General features: G+C 40.6%; 1 protein-coding gene and 2 pseudogenes across 14 annotated transcripts in view; 2 read left to right on the top strand and 1 right to left on the bottom strand.

Annotated features, from left to right (window-relative positions):
• Positions 1-2,076: 2,076 nt before the first annotated feature.
• Positions 2,077-6,152, top strand: LOC143680522 (microtubule-associated protein RP/EB family member 1 pseudogene; annotated as a pseudogene).
• A 9,773-nt stretch (positions 6,153-15,925) lies between these two features.
• LOC143681450 (large ribosomal subunit protein eL29-like) lies at positions 15,926-22,972 on the bottom strand (annotated as a pseudogene). The gene is made up of 2 exons (XR_013174612.1): positions 22,072-22,972; positions 15,926-16,513 (listed from the first exon to the last, which is right to left on the bottom strand). The product of XR_013174612.1 is annotated as a large ribosomal subunit protein eL29-like (transcript).
• Positions 22,973-23,002: 30 nt separating this feature from the next.
• The window catches only part of RBM26 (RNA binding motif protein 26), a 96,950-nt gene continuing 95,339 nt past the window's right edge, over positions 23,003-24,613 (top strand). For 10 of the 13 annotated variants that reach the window (XM_077158503.1, XM_077158502.1, XM_077158507.1 and 7 more), the window contains exon 1: positions 23,003-23,142. In XM_077158503.1, the coding sequence (XP_077014618.1) occupies positions 23,072-23,142 (71 nt within the window). In that variant the 5' untranslated portion in view covers positions 23,003-23,071. Of the gene's footprint in view, positions 23,143-23,173; positions 24,453-24,613 lie in introns of those variants that run through there. The other 3 variants (XM_077158506.1, XM_077158500.1, XM_077158501.1) reach the window with 2 other exon arrangements.

Genomic DNA, 24,613 nt, shown 5'->3' with positions numbered 1-24,613 from the left:
TATGCATAATCCATATCCATAAACAGTAGTTTCACAGTACCTCCGAAGTGGAGATAGAGTCATCATAATCAATGATGGGTATAAATGGAGTGCCACTAAAGAGTCAGCAATAGGACCTCAAAGCCTTTTACACTAGAAGTGCTCTGGTACTATAATGGGGGGTAATAACAGTATGACCTCCAATCCAAGTTTATGTTTTTTATCAGCAATTGCATCCTGAGTTACCTAAGGACCTACCTCACCTCATCATGGCAAGGATTAGTTTTCTTTGCAAGTTATTGATGTATAGACTGAGATGAGAAAATTATATTCCCTTTATTAACATGCTCTTGGCCCTACTTCTAGGGAAACAAAAACCCTGTCCAAAACGTTTACTATAGCCTTTGTTTACTTTTATAACCTCATCTACAGCCATTTTCTCCCCTTCACTTGATACCCTCTCACCTCTTCTTTAAATCCTAGCTCTTCCTTGTCTCAGAAACATCCCACAAGCTATTATGTCTGCTTAGAATGTTCTCATCTCTACTTTGCTTCACATGGCTAACTTCTGCTCATTATTCATTTGTCCCAATCTTTTAAATATCATAATCTTCAAGAATCCATGCTTGAACTGTTCCAGTTTAAACTGCTACTATGGTTCCTATTTCTCTTTATGTTTTTCATAAGACAACATAATTTGTAATTGTAAAATTTTACATATATGATTATTTGTTAAATGTTTCCCTTCTCTACTAGACTATATGCTCCAAAGGGCAGAGACCATATCTTTTTGTTCACCACAATGTTCTCAGCCTCAGTAAATATTTATTCATTGAATAAATGAATGTCAAAGAGGTGGGAAACAGGAGAGAAAGAAAGTAACGGATGAAGCAAGGTATCAAAGGAGGCTAGAGGGGATTAAATTCAGGGCACATGATGGATGTATATATATAAAGTATATAAACACTAAAAAATATTAAATAATAGGTACTAAATCATTGATGGCCATAAAAAGTCAAAGGCCATATTGAATTGAGTTGGCCAGAGATGGTTCAAAGAAGTAATTCAGCCAGAAGAATAGTTAAATTTCAAATTAATTATGACTTTTAAAAATTTATAAAAATAGATTAAATCAGATTATTTTACTTAGGTCATAAAGGAGAGCAGACATTGAGATAGAGTTAGTAATATAAAGTAGCACCTGGGTAAGGAAAAGGAAGAAGCAGGACTGGGTGGGGAAGCTAGGTTATGATGCAATCTGCCAAAACTTCTTCCGTTGCACCATGAAGCTGGGTCCTTACACTTTGCCTTAGTCACTGGCTAGGGGTGGACATGTGGGAGAGAAGTAACCCCAACAATAGCCTGAAAGCTCAGGCGAACACAGAGGAGTTAATGGCTGGGACTATCAACTTTCTATATGCATTACAGCAGAGCAGGGAGTCCTGTTTTGAAAGGGGATCTGAGCAGCACATCTCTATGACTCTCACACATTGTAAGATTTAATCCAGTCAAAGGAATCTATAAATTTAATGATGGATTTTTCTAACAGGCTCACCAACTGTGTTCTAAGAAGTATTTGCAAGGCCAAAGATTCATATTTAACTAAATCAAATTTGAAAAAGAAGTGCATAGGGGAGGGATTTGATCTATTATATATTAGGACATTTTATATAACAATAGTCCTATAAAAACAACATGATACTAGAATAGCCATAGACAGGGACCAACTGAAAAATAGGTCAGGACCAGAGCTGTGTTCAAATGGAAACATGAATATATGATTAAATAGCACTGAAAAATCAAGGGGGTGATATCATCAATATGGCTATATAAGACATCCTCTGGAAAAGTTTTCCCTCAGAATCACCTAATAAAAGGACAAACCCCACTTGTATGGATCTTTAAAGTCCACAAACACTGAATCAAAGAAAGAAGGAAGCACCAAAATCAGGTAAAATGTTTAGGTCCCAAACCTGCCAATTTGGACCCCTCCCCCTCACTTGGCACCAAGCAGTTTACAGTTGCACAGAGGCAGCATGGCTTGGGTCCCTTCTGCTGCAGACCATAAAACCACTCACAGTAGTGAGTCAGAATAACATGCATATGGAGACACAACAGATTAAGTCCACAAAGACCCAGGTAGGAACACAAGCAGCTGAACAGTGTTACATACAAAAGTGCACCAGATCAAAAAGAGACTGTGGCAGAACTGTTGGCAAGCAGCACACACACTCAATAGAGTCTCTGTTTGCTGGACCAACTAAATGAAAAACAGACCTTTCTGGATTGAACCCCTCTGGCTCCCTGGGGTGGGATATCCTAGCAAGGAAAAAAAAAAAAAAAAAAACAGAGGCAGAAAAGCATTTTAAAAGAAAGGGAGGAAAAACTCCAGTAAGACAGGACAAGTCCCCAGAATGAAAAGTGTAAGGAAAAGGAGACACTGAGTAAGGGAGAGAATTTAAACAAATTACAGGAGCTGGGGAGAAAATTCTGCACAAAACCAAACTGAATAGATCAGATCCCTGGTAAGAAAAGGAGGAAAGAAAGCTTTGCCCTAGAAAGACAATTGCACATAAAAAGGCAATCTTAAAAATGGTACTGTACATTCAGAGCAAGAATCAGATAAAACAGAGCAAGAATCATATGAAGAAAATCTAAACAGTTAAGCATGGGCTACTCCAAAGAGCCAGAATAAGTTGGCTTAAGCATCAAAGAAGAGCCTTAATACAAAGCCAGTCATCATTTAAACCGTAGGCAAGAAGGAGAAACTGACCTTCAGAGTTAAAACATCAAAACAAATAGATGCCTAGACATCAGCAAAAAAAATTTACAAGCCATACTAAGAAAGAGGAAGATATGGTTCAGTCAAGGCAACAAATTAAAATGTGAGAGGAGACACAGAATTTAGGACAACTATTCAAAGAAGTTAAAAAAGACCTAAAACAATTCAAGGAGATGAAGGAAAATGTGGATATAGAGCTAAAGGACATTAAGAAGATAATGTATGAGCATAAAGAAGAATTTGAAAGTTTAAAAAGGAAGATAACACCATGACAAACTCTGGGATCTGTTCTGTAACTACTTGTTGAAGAGTGCTTTGAAAACTATTGCATTTTTCTTTCTTTGCTTGGTATATACGTTATATAACAATAAAAAGTTTAAAAAAGAAACATAACAGAAATTATGGGGATGAAAGTGCAATAATGGAAGTTAAAAATATGCTAGAGGCATACAAGAGCAGATTTGAATAGGCAGATGAAATCTAGAATCTAGAAGATAGCACAACTGAAATCATACAGTCAGAAAAGATAGAGAAAAGAATAGGAAAAAAGTTGAGCAGTGTCTCAAGGACTTGAGTGACACCATGAAGCATGCAATCAAATGCATCATCAGTGTCCAGGAAGGAGAAAAGGAAGAAAAACGTCCAAAAAAAAAATTGAGGAAATAATGACCAAAAATTTCCCACCTCTTATGGAAGATATAAATATATATTTTTAGGAAATACAATGTACTCCACACAGAATAAGCCCTAATAGAGCTACTCTCAGACACATACTAATCATAATGGCAGATTCCAAAGATAAACAGAGAATTCTGAAAGCATCGAGAGAAAAGTGATTCCTACATACAAGGGATCCTCAATAAAATTAAGTGCCAGTTTTTCATCAGACACCATGGAGGCAAGAAGGCAGTGGTATGATATATTTAAGGTACTGAAAAAGAAAAAGTGCCAGCCCCAAATTCTTTACCCGGAAAAACTGTCTTTCAAAAATAAGGGAAAGTTTTAAATATTCACAGAAAAGCAGAGTTTGTCAGGAAAAGATGTGTCCTACAAGACTTGTGGAATTCTGAAGGGTAAAAGGAAAAGACAGGAGAGGTGACTTAAAGTAGTATAAAGAAAGGAAAATCTTCAGTAAGGGTAAATGCAAAATAGTACTGTGTCCTCAATATACAACATGACAATATGATTCTTGAAAGACAGAATACAATTGAATAAGAAAAAGGCATATTTCCTGATAATGTACACACCAAATATGAAGAGGTAATGAAACAACATAAAGAGGGACATGGGTATGAGAGCAGAGAACCTGTATGCTATTGAAGCTAAGATGTCTTTTCAAATTAGTAAGCTATAGATTTAGGTTATGTAATACAAACCCAAATACAACCACTCAAAATATATATATAGACCAGAAATAAGAAAGGAATTAGTAGGATACATCACAAAAGATCAACTATACAGAAAAAAAGGCTGCAATAAAAGAAAAAGAAGATAAAAAAGATATGACATTGTGCTGGTTTGAAAGTGTTATGTACCTTAGGAAAGCCATGTTCTTTTAATTCAGTCTTGTGGGGGCAGACATGTTGTTGGCAGGGAACTTCTAATTAGTTTGTTTCCATGAGGATATATCACCTGTTCAAGATGGGTCTTAAAGTGCTTACTAGAGTCTTTTAAGAGAGGGGCATTTTGGGAAGAGCTCAGACAGAATTGCTCTGGAAGATGTTAAGCAAGGACCACAAAACCTGAAGGACCCTGAACCTGGAGAGAGTTGAGGGAAGCTATGAGATGAAATCCAGTTTGCCCTGGAGAAGCTAAGAGAGGACCCATAGATGCTTACAGAAAGCAATGAACCCCAGGAGCAAGGACTAGCCAATACCAGCCACATGCCCTCCCAGCTGACAGAGCTGTTCCAGATGCTGGCGGCTTTTCTTCAGAGTCCAGGTGTCTCTCGTTGATGTCTCACATTTGAACATTTTCATGGCCTTAGAATTGTAAATGTGCAACCTAGTAAATCCCTCATATAAGCCAATCCATTTCTGGCATATTGCACACTGACAGCATTAGCAAACCAAAACAGACATATAAAAAACCAAAGGACAAAATGACTAAACTAAGTACTGCCTTTACAGTAATAACACTGAATGTTAATGTATGAAATGCCCCAATCAAAAGACACAGATTGGCAGGATGGATTAAAAAAAAAGACAAAAAAGATCCAATTCTATGCTCTTTAAAAGAGATGTACCCTAGACTCAAAGAACCAAATAGATTGAAAGTGAAAGGTTAGAAAAGATAATGCATGCAAACAGTAACCCAAACAAAGCTGAGGTACCTATAATAATGTCAGACAAAACAAACTTTAAAACAATAGCTGCTTTTCAAAGACACATAATGGGGGGGTGAAGGGGGGGTGCATGTGAGGTCATTGCCTGGGAGGTTGGGCGGGTTGGCAGTTTGAACCAGTCAGAGAGGGAACTGGAGCCAGGCACAGAGAGTGGTTGTGGCCCCACAGAGAGCCGATAAATAGCACTTACTGACTGTCCACTGTGTGGAAGGCACTGCTCCAATGTTGTGGGGGAATGCAAAGGCTTAGACCCAGAAGGCGGCAGTGACTGCATACTCGACATCAGTGACCAATGATAACTTAAGTCAGCATGACATGCTGGCATGGATCAATAAGTCTCTGCAGTTGAATTTAACAAAGATTGAACAATTATGCTTAGGGGCTGCCTATTGTCAGTTTATGGACATGCTATTCCCTGGCTCAATCACCTTGAAGGTGAAATTCCAAGCTAAGTTAAAACATGAATACATCCAAAACTTCAAACTACTACAAGCAGGTTTTAAGAGAATGGGTGTTGACAAAATAATTCCTGTGGACAAATTAGTGAAATGAAAGTCTCAGGACAACTTTGAATTCATTCAATGGTTCAAGAAATTTTTTGATGGAACGTATGATCCTGTAGCTGCTAGACAAGGCTAAGAGACAGGAGTGGGTCCCTCCCTTGTTGCTCCAGCTCTGAACAAAAGAAAGAAACCTCTCAGCTCTAGCAGTGCAGCTTCACAGAGGTCCATTTCAACACAGAGAACTACCTCAACTCCTAAGGCTGGTCCAGGAGTGGTGAGAAAGAATCCTGCTGTGGGCATTGGGGATGATGAAGCAGTTGAATTAATGCAGCAGATCAATGTATTGAAACTTTCCATCAAAGATTCAGTGAAGGAGAGCGATGTCTACTTTGGTAAACTAAGGAACATTGAATTGATTCATCAGGAGAATGAAGGGGAAAATGACCCTGTTATTGCAGAGGACTGTGGACATTCTGTCTGTCACAGATGAAGGCGTTGTGATATCTGATGAAGGGGCCCACAGGAGGAATAAGAACAGTATTAACAACCTGGACTAGCAGAGCAACATCTGAATTCTTCACTCTAAATCATGTGCTTAACTGTATAATACTCCCTTTGATTATTCTTAGAGGACTTATTGGTTTCTTTTCACAAGCAAAATGTACCTCTTCTTAAAAAGTACACCTTGCAGAAGTTTTACTCCTGTTCCATTAAGTATAAGTTAGGAACTTTTACCTTGGAGCACAGAGTAGAGAAAATGGAAAGACTGAATTGAATTTTATGCTAATATGAAATCGTGGCAAAGAACATTTTGATAAATACATGCCTTAAGAATACCAAAAAAAAAAAAAAGACAAAAGCTGTTACAAGAACAAAGAAGGACATTATATATTAATACAAGGGGCAATCCACCAAGAATAAATATTTATGCACCTAACCACAGTGCCCCAAAATACATGAGACAAACACTGGCAATACTCAGTGGAGAAACAGGCACCTTAACAATAATAGTTGGAGACTTCAACACACCATTCACATCAACAGATAGAACATGCAGACATAAGATCAGTAAGGAAAAAGAGAAGTTGAATAATATGATATTTTACCTATATGTCATGGTCAGGTTCATGTGTCAACTTGGCCAGGGGGTGGTGCCCATTTGTCTGGTTGGGCAAGTGCTGGCCTGTCTGTTGCTATGAGGACATTTCATAGAATTAAATCACTATCACATCAGCTAAGCTGATCACATTTGTAATCAGTCAAGGGGTTCAGTCTTCTGCAATGAGTGATGCTTAATCTAATCACTGGAAGGCTTTTAAGGAGCATTCAGAAGAGACAGTTTCTCTTCCTGCTTCAGCGGCAAGCCTCTCCTGTGGAGCTCGTCCAGACCCTTCATCAGAGTCATCAGATTTAGAGCCTGAACTATGGATTTTGTGCTCGACATTTTCAGAGTTTCGTGAGACCTTTTATAAATTTTATATCTATGGATATTTCTTGCTGATTCTGTTTCTCTAGAGAACCCTATCTAATACAGCTAGGTACTGAGAGTGGGGTTCTTTATAATTGGTTTTCTACTCTAACTGGACTCAAAGGCTCTAAGGACTCTGTTTCCCATAATCAGAATGATACTTCCAATCCATGGGGTGAGTTGGCAAAAGAGATAGTCAAAATATCACCATTGGATTCTTCTAATATTTCACTTGTATGTAGCCAGGCTCTGGAGGATGATGTTTTTGACACCTTTATGGAGTTTTGTGGAAATAGGAGGTATAGAGAGGTTGGCTGATTGTTTTAGATACACTGTATACATTAGTGAGTGAAAGGGGTGGGCTTAAGGCTTTAAATGAGATGCTAACAAGCCGTCTGACAGATGTAAATGTTTCTATGAGTGTTCTGAAGGAAAATCTTATTTCCTGTAGCCATAGACTTGAGAGCTCCGAAACTCAGACTCAGAATCTTATTGTTAGAGAAGCAATTTTACAACGTAAACTGAAATTTCAATCTTGCATGGTGTCTGCCGTTAAAGTGGGGGCATTGATTGGAAAGGAGTGCGACCCTGAAAAATAAATGGCAATATACAACCTCCACCTGAAGGGATTAGCCCCAGAGTGATTAATCATGTTTCACAAATGAAACTGCAAGTGAATGCACTGAAGAAAATGTGTTGGAAGATACTTCTAATTCTTTTCATGACCGACCACCACTACCCCTCATTTCTTTCAAACCTATAACTAGACTAAAGTCTCAAAGGCCCCAAAAGGTGAGGTACAAAGGATCACCCATGAAGAGGTACATTATACTCCAAAAGAACTGTGTGAGTTTTCCAATTTATATAGACAGAAATCAGGGGAATACGTGTGGCAATGGATTTTAAGGGTGTGGGATAATGGTGGGAGGAATATAAAGCTGGATCATGCTAAATTTATTGATATGGATCCACTAAGCAGATTTTCTGCATTCAATGTTATAGCTTGAGGGGTTAAAAAAAGGCATTAACCGTTTGTTTGGATGGTTGGATCAAAAGGTGGCCAACACTACCTGAGGTTGAAATGCCAGAACATCCCCTATAGATGAGGGGATCTATAGGCTTAATGGGATTGGAATGTTAGAGTGGATTTATAATGGACAGCCTGCTCTTATACCCCAGGAATGTCTGGAGGATGCACCTTTCACCATAACTGTGAGAAATAAATTTGTGAGACTAGTGCCATCATCCCTGAAGAGCTCTGTAGTGGGAACTGCTGTCAAGAATCTTTAAACACAACGGGGATGACCGGATCCCGAGTTGGCAGAAGCCAGGTGGCAGCACCTAATGGCCAAAGACAAGGTAGGCATGGCTATCTATCATAATAGACAGCAGACTCAAAGCAGGAGTCAAAATAATCTGACCTGCAGAGACTTGTGGCATTGGCTAGTAAATCATGGGGTACCTAGAAGTACAATAGATGGGCAGTCTACGTCTTGTTTGAGCTGTATAAACAAAAGAGTTCTAGATCAAGTGAACAGAAGTCTAACTTGAATTACAAAAACACAGAGCCATGGCCCCTTAATCAATTTCCAGATGTGAGACAGTTTACAGACCCAGAGCCCCTTGAATGAGGGGGAGGTCAGGTCTCTTTGGGGGAGGACCCTGGTATACTACCACAAATTTATACTGTTAATCTTCCTCCAAGCCTTCCCTGAGGAGACCTATGGCCTTTTACCAGGGTACATGTACCTTGGGGAAAAGGAAATGATCAGACATTTCAGGGATTATTAGACACTGGTTCAGAAGTGACATTAATTCCAGGGGACCCTAAATGCTACTCTGGTCCACCAGTCTGAGTGGGAGCTTATAGAGGTCAGGTGATCAATGGAGTTTTAGCTCAGGTCCATCTCATAGTGGATCCAGTGGGGCCCCAGACCCATTCTATAGTTATTTCCCCAGTTCCAGAATGCATAATTGGAATAGACATATTGAGCAACTGGTAAAATCCCCAAATTGGCTCTCTAACTCATGCAGTGAGGGCTATTATAGAATATAATGATGTGTAGAAAACAGATGGGTCTTGGAGATGAAAGTGGATTATCATAAGCTCAACCAAGTGATAATTCCAATTGCAGCTGTTGTTCCAGATTTGGTATCATTGCTTGAGCAAATCAATATATCCCCACATTGGCTCTCTAACTTGTGGAGTGGGGGCTTTTATGGTAGGAAAGGCCAAGTGGAAGCCACTAGAACTGCCCCTGCCTAGAAAAATAGTAAATCAGAAGCAATACCAGATTCCTGGAGGGACTGCAGAGATTACTGCCACTCTTAAGGACTTGAAGGATGCAGGGGTGGTGATTCCCACCACATTCCCATTCAACTATCCTATTTGGATTGTGCAGAAAACAGATGAGTCTTGGAGGATGACAGTGGTTTATTGTAAGTTCAACCAGGTGGTAACTCCAATTGCAGCTTCTTTTCCGGATGTGGTGTCATTGCTTGAGCAAACCTGTGCATCTCCTGGTACCTGGTATGCAGCTATTGATCTGGCAAATGCTTTTTTCTCAATAGCTGTTAGTAAGGACCACCAGAAACAGTTTGCTTTCAGCTGGCAAGGTCAGCAATACATTTTCACTGCCCTACCTCAGGGGTATATCAACTCTCCAGCCCTGTGTCATAATCTTGTCCACAGGGACTCTGATCGTTTCTCCCTCCTACAAGACATCACACTGGTCCATTATATTGATGATATCATGTTGACTGGACCTACTGAGCAAGAAGTAGCAACTACTCTAGACTTATTGGTAAGACATTAGCATGTCAGAGTATGGGAGATAAATCAACAAAAATACAGGGGCCTTCCACCTCAGTGAAATTTCTAGGTGTTCAGTGTGTGGGGCATGTTGAGACATCCCTTCTAAGGTGAAGGACAAGTTGCTGCATCTGGGGCCTCCTATGACCATAAAAGAGGCCCAATGCCTAGTTGGTCTCTTTGGATTTTGGCAACAACATATTCCTCATTTGGGTGTTCTACTCCAGCCCATTTATCGAGTGACTAGAAAAGCTGCTAGTTTTGAGTGGGAATCTGAACAAGAGGAGGCTCTGTGCTAGGTTGAGGCTGCTGTACAAGCTGCTCTGCCACTTGGACCATATGATCCAGCAGGTCCAATGGTGCTGGAAGTGTCAGTGGCAAATAGGGATGCTGTCTGGAGACTTTCAGGCCCCTGTAGGAGAATCACAATGCAGACCCTTAGGATTCTGGAGCAGATAACTACTCTCCTTTGCTGCAGATAACTACCCTCCTTTTGAGAAATAGCTTTTGGCCTGATACTGGGCCTTAGTAGAGACTGAACATTTAACCATGGGCCACCAAATTACCATGAGACCTGAGCTGCCTATCATGAGCTGGGTGTTGTTTGGCCCATCAAGCCATACAGTTGGATATGTGCAGCAGCACTCCATCACAAAATGGAAATGGTATATGCATGATAGGGCCAGAGCAGGTCCTGAAGGCACAAGTAGGTTACATGAGGATGTGGCCCAAATGCCGATGGTCTGCACTCCTGCCACATCACCTTCTCTTTCCCAGACCAGAGTTATAGCCTCTTGGGGAGTTCCTTACAGTGAATTGACTGAGGAAGAGAAAACTCGGGCCTGGTTTACAGATGGTTCTGCATGATATGCAGGTACCACTTGCAAGTGGACAGCTGCAGCGCTCCAACCCCTTTCTTGGGAGTCTCTGAAGGACAGTGGTGATGGGAAATCCTCCCAGTAGGCAGAACTTCAAGCAGTGCACCTGGTTGTTCATTTTACTTGGAAGGAGAACTGGCCAGAGGTGCATTTTTATACTGAATTGTGGGCTGTTGCTAATGGTTTGGCTGGATGGCCAGGGACTTGGAAAGACCATAATTGGAAAATTGGTGATAAAGAGGTCCGGGGAAGAGGTACGTGGATAGACTTTTCTGAGTGGGCTAAAAACATGAACATATTTGCATCCCATGTGAATGCACACCACAGGGTGGCTTTAGCAGATGAAGGTTTTAATAATCAAGTAGACAGATGACCCATTCTGTGGATACCAGTCAGCTCTTTCTTCAGCAACTCCTGTCATAGCTCAATGGGCTCATGAACAAAGTGGTCATGGTGGTAAGGATGGAGGTTATATATGGGCTCAGCAATACAGACTTCAACTCACCAAGGCTGATCTGGCTACAGTCACTGCTGAATGCTCAATCTGCCAGCAGCAGAGATCCACACTCAGCCCCTGATATGACACCATTCCCCAAGGTGATCAGCGGCTATATGGCAGCAGTTTGATTACATAGGACCACTCCCTTTATGGAAGGGGCAGTGGTTTGTTCAACTAGAATAGACACATACTCTGGATATGGGTTTGCTTTCCCTGCATGCAATGCCTCTGCCAAAACTACCATCTGTGGACATACAGAATGCGTTATCAATCATCACAGCATTGCTTCTGATCAAGGAACACACTTCACAGCAATTGAAGTGTGGGAATGGGCACATGCTCATGGAATTCTCTGGCCAACTTGTAACTTAATAAATTCCCCATCATCCAGAGGCAGCTGGATTGATAGAATGGTGGAATGGCCTTTTGAAAATCCAATTTACGGTGCCAATTATGTGGCAATACCTTTCAGGACTGGGGTGACGTTCTCCAAGAAGCTGTGTATGCTCTGAAACAATGTCCACTGTATTGTGCTGTTTCTGCCATAGCCAGGATCCATGGGTCCAGGAACCAAGGGGTGGAAATGGGAGTGGCACCACTCAGTATTACCCCTAGTGATCCACTAGGAAAATTTCTGCTTCCTGCCCCTGTGACCTTAAGCTCTGCTGGCCTACAGGTTTTAGTGCCAGAAGGGGGAGTGCTTCCACCAGAAGAAACAACGATTCCATTGAACTAGAATCTAAGGCTGCCACCTGGTTTGGGCTACTAATGCCCCTGGATTAATAATCCAAGAAGGGGATTACTTTACTGACTGTGTGATTGACCCTGACTATCAGGGGAAAATAGGTCTGCAACTACACAATGGAGGTGAAGAGGAGTTTTCCTGGAATATAGGAGATTTCCCAGGGCGTCTTTTTAGTACTACCATGCCCTGTGATTAAAATCAATGGAAAACTGCAATAATCCTATCCAGACAGGACTACCAATGGGTCTGAAACTTCAGGAATGAATGTTTGGGTCACCCCACCAGGCAAAGAACCATAGAAGCCTGAAGCACTTGCTGAGGGTAAAGGGAAAATGGAATGGGTAGCGGCAGAGGGTAGTGATAAATATGAACTATGGCCATGTGATCAGTTACAGAAATGAGAATGTTAATGCTGTTTTATTCATGTTATAGTATTTAAGTTGTAAAATATCAAGTTTAAGAATGAATATTACCCAAGGACTTGCACCCTATTCTGGGGAGATTTAATGCATTTCCAGTTGTATGTGGACAGTTGAGTTTTGTTTGGCTAGGGAAAAATTGTGGGTTTTATTGTTTTCTATTTAGAGATTAAATTTAGTTTATGATGATGTGTATAGCTGCCAAGTTGACAAAGGGCAGACTGTGATGGTCAGGTTCATGTGTCAACTTTGCCAGGTGGTGGTGCTCATTTGTCTGGTGGACAAATGCTGGCCTGTCTGTTGCTATGAGGACATTTCATAGAATTAAATCATGATCATGTCAGCTGCATTCACAGCTGATTCCATTTGTAACCAGCCAAGGGGAATGTCTTCTATCACGAGTGATGCTTAATCTAATCACTGGAAGGTTTTTAAAGAGGATTCAGAAGAGACAGTTTCTCTTTCTGTTTTGGCCAGTGAGCCTCTCCTATGGAGAGTGTCGTCCAGACACTTCACTGGAGTCATTAGCTTTACAGCCTACCCTATGGATTTTGGACTCTAAATTCCCAAGGTTATGTGAGACACTTTTATAAATTTTATATCTATGGATATTTCCTGCTGATTCTCTTTCTCTAGAGAACCCTATTTAATACAGTACACATGTTAGAAAGAAAGCCATACCTGAAAGAGAATAAGCACTCACCTTGATTGTGGAGAAGAAAAGAATTTATTCACAATCTTGCAAGAATGGGTGCCCAGCCTAAAAATGATGGTCGGCAGCCTGAGCAACCAAAAGAAGCAGTATTTATTACTTAAGCCTAGCATGCAGGCCCCTCCCCTCTTTCTTCACTGATTGGATATTCTAGAGGTTAAAGCGTATCCAGGTAGTCTAATTCAAATTTCCTACTGAAGGTTCCTGTTTTTGATTATGCTCTTCATTTCAGTGACCCTGGCCATTACTTATTTACAGTTGTTCTACCTATTTGGCTCCAATTCTATGCCGGTGTCAGTTGCTCTCACCTTCCCTCCCTGCAAGACTGGTTTGAACTGTCCTGCAACCCTTTCCTGCACCATCTTCTGTAAAAACTAAACTTAATTTTATTCTTATATACATAACAGATATTTGCACCCCCATTTCATCCCCAAACAGCAGAATATACACTCTTCTCAAGCTCACATAGAGCTTCTGGTCAGAGCACAAATTGGGTCACAAAAAAAGTCTCACTAAATGTAAAAGGATTGAAACTATACAAGCATCTTCTCTGACAATGATGGGATGAAATTGGAAATTAACAACAGGCAATGAAGTGAAAAATCCATGAATACGTAGAAATTAAATAACACACTCTTAATCATTGGGTCAAAGAAGAAATAATAAAGGAATTCAGTAAATATCTTGGACAAATGGAAATGATAATTCAAAACTTATAGGAAGCAGCAAATGCAGTGCTGACAGAGGAATTTACAGCCCTACACACTTACATTAAAAAAGAAGAAAGAGCTAAAATGAAAGACCTAACTGCACACCTTCTGGAAGAACTAGAAAAAGAACAGCAAACTAAACCCAAAGCAGGCAGGATAAAAGAAGTAACAAAGATTAGAGAGGAATAAATGAAATTGAGAATAAAAAAAAATACGAAGTGTGCTGGTTTGAAGCTGTTATGTATCCCAGAAAAGCCTTATCCTTTTCTTAATCCAATCTTGTGAGGCTAGACTTATTGTTTAGGGTGGAAACCTTTAATTAGATTGTTTCCATGGAGATACAATCCAATCAATTGTGGGTGTGACCTTTTTATTGTGATGGACCTTTGACTCTGCCCATTTAAAATATGTTTTGATTAGTTTATTGGAGTCCTTTAAATGGGGAAACATTGGAGAGAGCAGACAGAGCTTATGCTTGGAAAGACGTTTCAAGATGCAGAAAGAAAATGCTCTTTCAAAGGAACAGCAGAAGCCAGTTACATGCCTTTCTAGGTGATAGAGGTGTTCTGGACCCATTGGCTTTTCTTGAATCAAAGTATCTGTATTAGTTTGCTAAAGCTGCTGGAATGCAATATACCAGAAATTGAATGGCTTTTAAAAAGGGAATTTAATAAGTTACAAGTTTACACTTCTAAGGCCTTAAGTATGTCCAAACTAAGGCATCCAGAGAAAGATACCTTGGAAGGCTGATCTGGAAAGGCATGTGGCTAGTGTCTACTGATCCTTGCTCTCAGTTCATTGCTTCCAGCTTCTGATGCCAGTGGTTTCTTCTCTAAGTGTCTGTGGGCTTTCAGTTAGTTCCTCCAGGACACAACTCTGTGCTCTGGCTTGCTTAGCATCTCATGGGAAGGCACATAGGACATCTTCTGGGCTCTGTCCATGTCTAGGGATCTGCTCTCTGTCACTCCAAGCATCTTCAAACATCTGCATCTCTATCAGCTCTGAAACAACTGTTCTCCAAGCATCTGCATCTGAGGTTTCTCCAAAATGTTTTCCTTTTTAAAGGATTCTAGTAAACGAATCAAGACCAACCTTGAATGGATGGAGTTACATCTCTAATCAAAAGGCCACAACCACAACTGGGCATGTCACATCTCCAGAGAGATAATCAAATCAAAAGTTTCCAACCTACAATACTGAATCAGGATTAAGAGAACTGACTGCCCCCACAATATTGTATCAGGATTAAAACATGGCTTTTCTAGGGTATATAATAGTTTCAAGCTGGCATAATATCTTTTACTGGATAACTTAGGACTATAAACTTGTAACTTAAGAAATTTCTTTTATAAAACCAACCCAATTCTAGTATTTTGCATTTCCAACAGCATTAACAAACCAATACAGACAGCATTAACTTGGTTCTCTGAAAAGATCAATAAAATTGTCAAACTTTTAGTTATACTGACAAAGAAAAAAGAGAGAAGACACAAATAAAAGCAGAAACAAGAGGGGTACATTACTACAGATCCCACGGAAATGAAAACGATCATAAGAAAATGCTATGAACAACTGTCTAATATGCCAACAAACTAGACAACCTAGATGAAAAGTACAAGTTCCTAGAAACACACAGACAAGCTACTCTGACTCTAGAAGAAACAGAAGTTCTCAAAAGAACAATTAATGTAAAGATATTGAATCTGGTAAGACTCCTATCTCACTCCATATACAAAAATTAACTTGAAATGGATCAAAAACCCAAGTATAAGAATCAGGACTATAAAACTCCTAGAAGAAGATATAGTGAAGCATCTGCTTTGTTGACCTTGTTTTGGGCAATGGTCTCTTAGACTTTACTCCCAAAACACAAGCAACAAAAGAAAAAAATGAGAAATGAGACCTCATCAAAGAAATAACATTTTTGTATCAGAGGACTTAATATTGAAAGTTTAAAGATAACCTACTCAATGGGAGAAAATATTTGGAAACCACGTGTTTTATCTTGTTAATGTTGCCAGAACTGCAATATACCAGAAATAGGTTGACTTTTTTTTTTTTGACAACTCCTGCATCAGGTTTATTTGTACAAATAGCACAGGAGGATCCAGCCCCATGCAGATGGCAGCCCAGGGGCCACTGCATCCTCACATTCGCAGTTGGAGGGCTCTACTCATGAGCCTTTGTGGGAGCCTGGCCAGGAGCAGTTCCCTGAGGCAGAACTGAAGCTTGGGCCTTGATTTGATTCTTGGCCTTGGACTTTGTTGTCAGAATCTGAGATGCTTGGCAATGTGTGCAAGAGTATGCTTCCCGAACTTTGTGGGGGGCAGAGGGGTAGACAATGTAGGCAAGTTGATTGAGCATGCAGCCTCCACTCTTTGGGATCTTGGGCTTGACCTCCTTGGGCTTTAAAAGGGCCTTGATGGCCTCTGCACATGTGCTCATGGCCTTGGCACTGTTGGCCTGCATCTTCTTCAGGCCCTTCTTTTATGCTTCTTGGCAAAGTACATGTTTCTCAAGAACTTGGGATCTACCCCCTTAAGAGATTCATATCTTTGTGACTGGGGCTTCTTGATGCCTTTTCTGGGATGGTTGTGGGTGGTGTGGTTCTTGGAATTGGCCATGTCTGTACCCTTGCCCACAGCTCCAGGAGTGCCTGGGACTGGAAAAAACAGCTGACTTTTATAAAGGGAATTTTTTTAAAAAAGTATATTTTTATTGAGATAGCTTCATACACATATAGTTCATCCACAGTATATAAGCAGTGGCTCACAACATCATCACTTAGTTGAGTATTCATCAGTTGAGTATTCATCACCATGATCATTTTTAGAACATTCGCATCACTCCAGAAAAAGAAATAAAAAGAAAAAAGTGATAAATCTCATACCCCTTGCTTCTCCCTCTCACTGACCACTAGTATTTCAATGTACTCAATTCTTTTTACCCCTTATGCCCCTATTATTTATCTATTTTTCCTTATTTTTTTTTTTTTACTCATCTGTCCATACCCAGGATAAAAGGAGACTCAGATACAAGGTTTTTACAATCACACAATCACACTGTAAAAGCTATATAGTTACACAATCTTCTTCAAGAATCAAGGCTACTGAACACAGTTCAATAGTTTCAGGTACTTCCCTCAAGCCACTCCAATGTACCATAAACTAAAAAGGGATATCTATATAATGCATAAGAATAACCTCCAGGATAATCTCTCCACTCTATATGAAGTCTCTCAGATATTGAAACTTCGTTTTGTCTCATTTCTGTCTTACCCCTCTTTGGTCAAGAAGGCTTTCTCAATTCCATGATGCTGGGTCAAGCTCAGCCCAGGAGTCCTGTCCCATGTTGCCAGGGAGGTTTATACCCCTGGGAGTCATGCCCCATGTAGAGGGGAGGGCTATGAGTTCACCGAGTTGGCTTAGAGAGAGAGGCCACATCTGAGCCTCAAAAGAGGTTCTCTGCAGGTGACTCTCAGGCATAATAATCATTAGGCTTAGCTTCTCCTTTACAGGTAAAAGCTTCATAGGTATGAGCCCTAAAACTGAGGGCTCAGCCTATTGAATTGGTTTTCCCTACTGCCTGCAAGAATATCAGGAATTTCTCAGCTGTGGAAATTTAATATTTCCTCCTTTCTCCCCAGTTTCCCAACGGGACTTTGCAAATACTTTTTTATTCTCTGTCCAAACTACTCTGAAATGTACTGGGGCATCACATTAACTGTATAAATCAACAAGATCTCATGCCCCATTCAAGAGTCCATGTAATTATAGTGTTCAAGTAAACTGACCATGCAAGTTAAATTAGATAATAAACTATTCATACCTTTGTAGGCATTAAATAAAATAAAATAAAAATTTTGCACCAAATAAACATCTCTTCCTTTGGTCTCAAACAGAAGTCGAAGTTTTAAAATATAGACAATATCATCCTTTACCCTGTATTCTGATTTACCTTAGTCCTATCCAGATCAGCTTCATTCATATCTCTAGTCAAAGTATGATCACTTTTTCAACAGTTGCTATAAGGGGTAATTCTGACTTTCTTAGCTTCAGGGCTCTAACTCTGAAACTCAGGTGTTACATAAATACCCTAAGTTTCTGGGAATGACCAGGTTATACACAATTAGCTCAGTATCTCAGAATGTAGAAATATCAGTTACAACTCCAGAACAGATGTGATTGCTGTAAGAGTTTACGGTTGAGGACCCTTTACAATAGGCCCCAACCTGATAGCCCATGCTCTTGTCTTCAGTTCTCCAAGTTTGTGTATTATAGTTAGTTCATATGAGTGGGGCATGGTAATATTTGTCTTTTTGTTTCTGACATTTCATTCAACATACCGTCCTCAAGTTTCTTTCACCCAGCTGCATGCCTCACAACTTCATTCTTTTTTTCAGCTGCTCAGTAGTCCATTGCATGTATACACAACAGTTCCCCTTTCCATTCCTCAGTTGTTGTACCCTTAGGCCACCTCCATCCATTGTGAATCACCAACACTGCAACCATTAACACTAGTGTGCAAATGTCCATTCATGTACCCATTCTCTGTTCCTCTAATTACGTACCAAGCAATGGTGTTGCAGGATCATATGGTGCGCTACTTTGAATCTGTTGTGCAACCCAGAAAAGATAAGTTCTTTAATCCTCATTCAACATTGCTGGGTGGGAGCTTTTTGATTGTTTTCATGGATGTGTGATCCACCCAATTGTGGGTGGTAACTTTTGATTATATGGTTTCCATGGAGATGTGTCTTTACTGTTCAAGGTGTGGTTGCTTACTAGAGTCCTTTAACAGGGAACCATTTTGGAAAAAGCTTTTAGAGCCATGAGTGCCACCAGAACCAACAGACCCAACAGAATAGACAGAGCACCAGGGAAGAGTTGAAAAGAAAGCTAGCAGATGTCATCATGTGTCTTGCCAGCTGAGAGAGAAACCCTGAACATCATCGGCCTTCTTGAACAAAGATATCTTTCCCTGGATGCCATAGATTGAACATTTTTATAGTCTTGCTTTAATTTGGACATTTTCATGGCCTTAGAACTAACTGTAAACTAGCAACTTTATAAATCCCCTTTTTTAAAAGCCACTCCGTTTCTGGTATATCACATCCTGGCAGCTTGCAAACTAGAACATATGGGAACCCCACACCTAGCCTCTTGTGGAACCACCATATTACTGCCCTCCAGAGCAGCTGCACCCCTAGCTTCCCTACCAGCAATGAATAGGTACATCTCTTTTACTTATTTGTGTGTAGGGAGTACATCTCTTTAAAAAGGGAATTTATTATTACAAGTTTATAGTTCTAAGGCCATAAAAATGCCCAAACTCAGGCATCCAGGGAAAGATACCTTGACTCAAGAAAGGCTGATCTGGAAAAGTACATCGCTGGGGACTGTGGGTCCTTAGGATTCTGGTTTCAAAGGACTTCCACAGTGGCATTTTCTTTCCACAAGTGTCTCTGTGTTGGCTCCGAAACTTTTTCCAAAATGGTTCCTTCTTAAAGGACTCCAGTATGCAGAATAAGACCCACCTTGAATGGGCAGAGCTACATCTCCATGGAAATCACTTAATTAAAAGGTCCCACCCACAATTAGTTGGGTTACATCTCTATAGAAATAACTTAACAAAAAAGATTCCATCCAAACAATAGGCCTGCCCCTCACAACATTGGATTAGGATAAAGAACATGGCTTTTCTGGTGTACATAACAGCCTCAAAAAAGTATACATTGCTTCTGACAAGGGTTTAATATCCAGAATATATAATGAAATTCTCATAAGCTCAAGAAAAGAAAAAAGAAAAACAACCCCATTAGAAAATGGGCAAAATACTTGCATAGACATTTCTCTAAAGAAGATGTACAAGTGGCCAAAAAGCATGTGAAAAGATGTTCAACATCATAACTATTAGGGAAAGGCAAATCAAAATCACAGTAAGATACTGTTCACAGACACTAGAATGGCTACTATTGAAAAAAAAAAAGCAGAAAATTACAAGCGTTTGAGAGGATGTGGAGCAACAGGATTTCTCATTCATTAATGGTGGCAGCGTAAAATGGTTCAGCTGCTATGGAAGATAGTTTGGCAGTTCCTCAGAAGGCTAAGTAAAGAACTATCATATGACCCAGCAATCTCACCACTAAGAATATGCCCAAAAGAATCAAAAGCAGGGACCTGAACTGATATTTGCAAATCATTGTTCACAATGGCATTATTTGGAATTGGCAAAAGATGGAAGCAACCCAACTGCCCATCAAATAATGAATAAATAAATAAAATGTGGTATATACATACAATGGAATATTAATCTACATTAAAAAGGTATGAAGCTCTGATTCATGATACAACATGGATGACTATACAATTTTTTTTTTTTTTTTTATACAGCAAAGGCACTGGGAACCGAACCTGGGTCTCTGGCATGGAACTCTGTCACTGAGCCACTGTGGCTGGACTTTAAATGTTGAGTTAAAGAGTTTAGAATTTACTGTTTGGACAAAGGAATGCTTATTAAAAATTTTGGAGAGAGTTTTAAAAAGATGAATCTGAAAGTGTTACACTAGATAGAGAATAAGGAAGAGACAAATGAGTTAGACCAGTTAGAAAACTAGGGAGGCAGCATGATGGAGTGGAGTCTACTGTAACAGGAAGCTGAGTTCAAGACTTGGCTACATCTGACCTTGAGTATGTGAATTACTCTCTCAGAACTTATGATTTCTCATTTGTAAAGTGAAGATAACATAAACTTTTTAAGATTATCAGAAGCATTTGAGACAATATGCATAAAGCACCTAGCATTGTTTTTGACAGAGGAACTCAATACATGGCAACTATTATTAGGCGACATTCAGATGAGAATAACAATGTTGATGCTTCTTCAAATCAAAAGAAACAAAAAGGAGCAAAGCTTCATTCCACAGACCCTGGGTCAACATGAAAAGAAACAAATAAGAGCAAAGAGGCATTCCACAGACCTTGGGTCCACATGTCTGTTTCTGCCTCTATGAGGCAAGACTAAAACTGGCTTTGAGGTTCTATCTTGAGTAGTGAGCTGGGTATAGACTAAGCCTACCACTGAGTAATAAGACTGTATTCACCAGCTAGGAGACAGAACCTAAGGAGGAGTTAAGCACACCATAAAGAATATGCCTAGGATCAAGGCAGCTAAAGGTTAAGGCAACTCATGGTAATAAACCATAAGGAGATACGGGTTTGTTTGGAGATACACCTTTATGACTTACCTATCTAAAACATTTTCACTGACTTTGTTTCCTTCTTACTTAAAACGAGGCACATATTACTCAATAAGCATTTTTTGAGTTCCATACACTGCTAAGTACAGAAGTACCAGCGGGGATAAGCTTGAGTTCCTGTTCTTAAACCACTCATGATCCACTTAGTAAACAGATGAGGAAACACACTTATAATGTTTTAACTCCTGTTTTACAGGTAGAGACAAAGTGGCAACTACCCTTTAAGTTCAATAATTTTGATTTTTATATTGAAGAAAATATAGGAGCTGTTGAAGATTTTAAGCAGGGCAGTGACATGATTAGATCAGAATTTTAGAACGACTGTTATTGAAGGCAATGTGGAAGATGAATTGACGGGGGGTGGGGCACCCAAAAGGCAGAGAAATTAGAAGGTAACTGCAATTGCTTAGGAAAAATAAGAGAAGACTTCAAACACCACCATAGCAGTGGAATCAGAGAGAAGAATGAGCAGGATTTGAACAGAGAAAGAATTAAGTGGATGTATTCTCCGTAGGAATTGATGTGAGCAAATGTTTGGAGAAGGGGAAGAGGGGTATATCAATTTACCTGGAGTATACAGTATTTGATAGACAGTAAGTAGTTTAGAAGGGCTAGACTGGAGAGCCAGAGTTATGAAACAGTTGATGAAGCTGAAAATATTGATGGACTCATTCTGTTGCACGACTTCAACAAAACAGGCTAAAAAATTAGGATTTTATCTTTTCCCCAGCAATATTAAATTTTAAATCACTTTAATCTGATTATTCAACAGTTAGATGATAATTTGCATCCTTATCTATATGTTACATTTTAAAACAAATGTCCAAGTTTTCTTAGTAGATAGTCTTTTACACTTGCTGTTGAAGGACACTTCACCCTAGCAAATTATAAACTCACGGTTCATAATGAGAATTTAATCCACCACGGTGTCTGCCGTGAAGAGCTTTTATTGGTCTACTTACTGTAAACGTCTCTAGTTTGTGAGTTATTTTCATCACTATAGTTCATGGAACCTAGACTCTTTGCAACATTCCACCTTATTTTCTAGGCTTCCCAATAGTTTCCACATCACACCATCCGCAGAATATGATACTGGCTAGGCACTGGGGTAAACAGGGGAGGCAGCACTACGTAGCACACCTGGAACCCTCTGGCCGCGCCTGGTGCTTCCAGGCCCACCGGCCTAGACGTTCCTACGGGGTCCTCTGAGTCACTTTCGTTTAGCTGACGCCCAAGGCTGCCTTTACAGGGACCGAGGAGGGTTTCCGCTGTTTTTAAAGTCAGCAGCTTGGTAAGGTGAGGCTTTTTTTTTTTTGCCCTCCTTGAACAAAAGAAAGTTTTTACTCATTAAAACAACCAAAGGGTAAAAAACCAAAGGGTCGTGAATCTCGCAAACCTCGACATCGCGCTTAAGCCCAGCGCGTCCTCCACGGAGTTTACGTCTCTTCCCAGCAGGCTCTGGGAGGTGCCGCGAGACTTCATCAATTCTCGCGAGATTTTTCGGCAGCCATCTTCTTGGGGGTGCTGGGAGCCGGGGAGACCCCCAGAAACGTCCCCATTGAGCTGCCCTTCGTCTTTGCTTTCTTCACTTTTGCCTTTTCTGCGTTGCCTACAAACATTTGGTCCCAAGACTGAGAGAAAACCCAGGTCGAGGCGCGTGTTGTGTTCCCAGTTCGGGAAGATTAGCTGGGGTGCAAGGAAGGGGGAGGGCCTGGCAAACCGTCGCTGCCTCAGCCTGGGCCGGGGTCCGGGGAGGGGAGGCTCCCGGCACCCGTGGACTCGCAGCCTGCGGCGTTCCCCGCGGAGCTGGTCGCCGAGCGGAGCTCGCAGGAACCTGCCACCGGCGCCTCCCACCGCGGCCCACGCGGGCGGCGCGCGGAGGAGGGGGCGGGGGCAGCGGCCACTGTAGCGGCCGCGACCTGGGCGGGCTGAGGAGTGTGACGGGCCTCGGGGCCGCTGTGGATGGTTTCTAAAATGATCATTGAAAACTTCGAAGCACTCAAGTCCTGGCTCAGCAAGACTCTGGAGCCTATGTAAGTATCCCGGGGATATCTCCTTGTAGGGATAGCAGTGGGAAATAGGTGGATACAGATCTATGCTGTTTCCCCTAGTGCCTGCGGTGGAGGCCGAAGCGGTAAACGGAGGTCTCTCCTCCCCTCTACCCTTACTCCCAGGTTGGGGATACCCCAGAGAGCCTCTCTTCCCCTCCACCTTTGCTCCCAGGTTGAGAGCCTCAGCTGACCTTTCTCATCTCTGAGCTGGTTCTTGAACCCGTGTCCCTCGCTCTTGCTTTCTCATTATGTGTAGACAGACCCCAACCTCCACGTATATACCTATATTTGCCGAGGGCCCTAAAAATCGCTATGTTTTCTTTCTTTTGGTGAATCCGGGCATAATCTGCTCACAGACTATTTTACCCTGTTTCTTTAATTGAAATGAACGGCCCTTACTAGTAATTAAGACAGTTGTAGTCTAAATCACTCTTATTTTACTTAAATGCAATCTCTGAAAAAAGGCCACGTCTCCCATGTGCTTTCTGGTTCCACGCCACCTCTCTCAGTTGATTGAAGATGTAACAGGTGCTGCGGTGCCCAGTAAAATCCCACTTTTCTGCCTACCCATTTGTTCGAGGGGAGGAAGAAAATTCAGTCTATCCATATGGAATATTTAGTAGTTTCGAGTGGAATACTGTAGATGGACTGTGGTGCTTCAGAGTGCAGAAATGTCTTAAATTGGAAAATGTAAGGAGTGTTTTAATAAGTTATCTATTAATACACACAAAATATATCGTGGAACAGGTGCTTTATCTGAATTGGTTGACGCATTAAAACAATTTAAAATGCAATGGGGAATTTATAAATAATTAATTAATTTATCGAGCTCCTATTTTGTAATTTTAGAGATAGAGCATTTAAATTCCAAAGAAGGAAAGATGTAATAATAAAAGAGATAATTTCGGATAATATACCCTATGAAGATAGTAATACTGATAGAGGGTCACGTAAAAGAGTGATTGAAGTGGGGGCTCACATTGGATGGTCAGGGATGGCCTTTCAGAACAGGTGACATTTATGAAATACTTGAAGAAAAGGGGCTACCTGTGTGAAAGTTTAAGGAGAGAATGTTCTTTGCAGAAGTAAGGAATAGCAAGTACAAAGGCCCTACAGCAGAAATGAACCTGAAATGTTCCGTGAAGAAAGAAAAGGCCATTGTGGCTGCAAGGAATCTCCTAGTAACAGAGACTGCAAGTACATGGACTTGGAAAAATAGGTAGAGACCAATGATAAAGGGTCTTTAACACCATAGTTAAGAGTTTGGAGTTTATTGAAAGCTTAATGGAAAGGTAGGAGATTTAAAGTAGCCAAGGAATGATCTGATCTTTGTTTTACCTCTGTCTGCTTTGTGGAGAATAAGGAAATAAGAATGGAAGCGAGGAGACCATTCTGAAGGATATCACAGGCAGAAATGATGGTAGTTTTCATTAGAGTTAACAGTGGAGACACA

This window comes from Tamandua tetradactyla, chromosome 4, assembly GCF_023851605.1.
Source record: "Tamandua tetradactyla isolate mTamTet1 chromosome 4, mTamTet1.pri, whole genome shotgun sequence".
NCBI classification, from domain to species: domain Eukaryota; kingdom Metazoa; phylum Chordata; class Mammalia; order Pilosa; family Myrmecophagidae; genus Tamandua; species Tamandua tetradactyla.
Note: the sequence above shows the minus strand (reverse complement) of the source record. Positions and strands in the feature narration are given on the sequence as shown.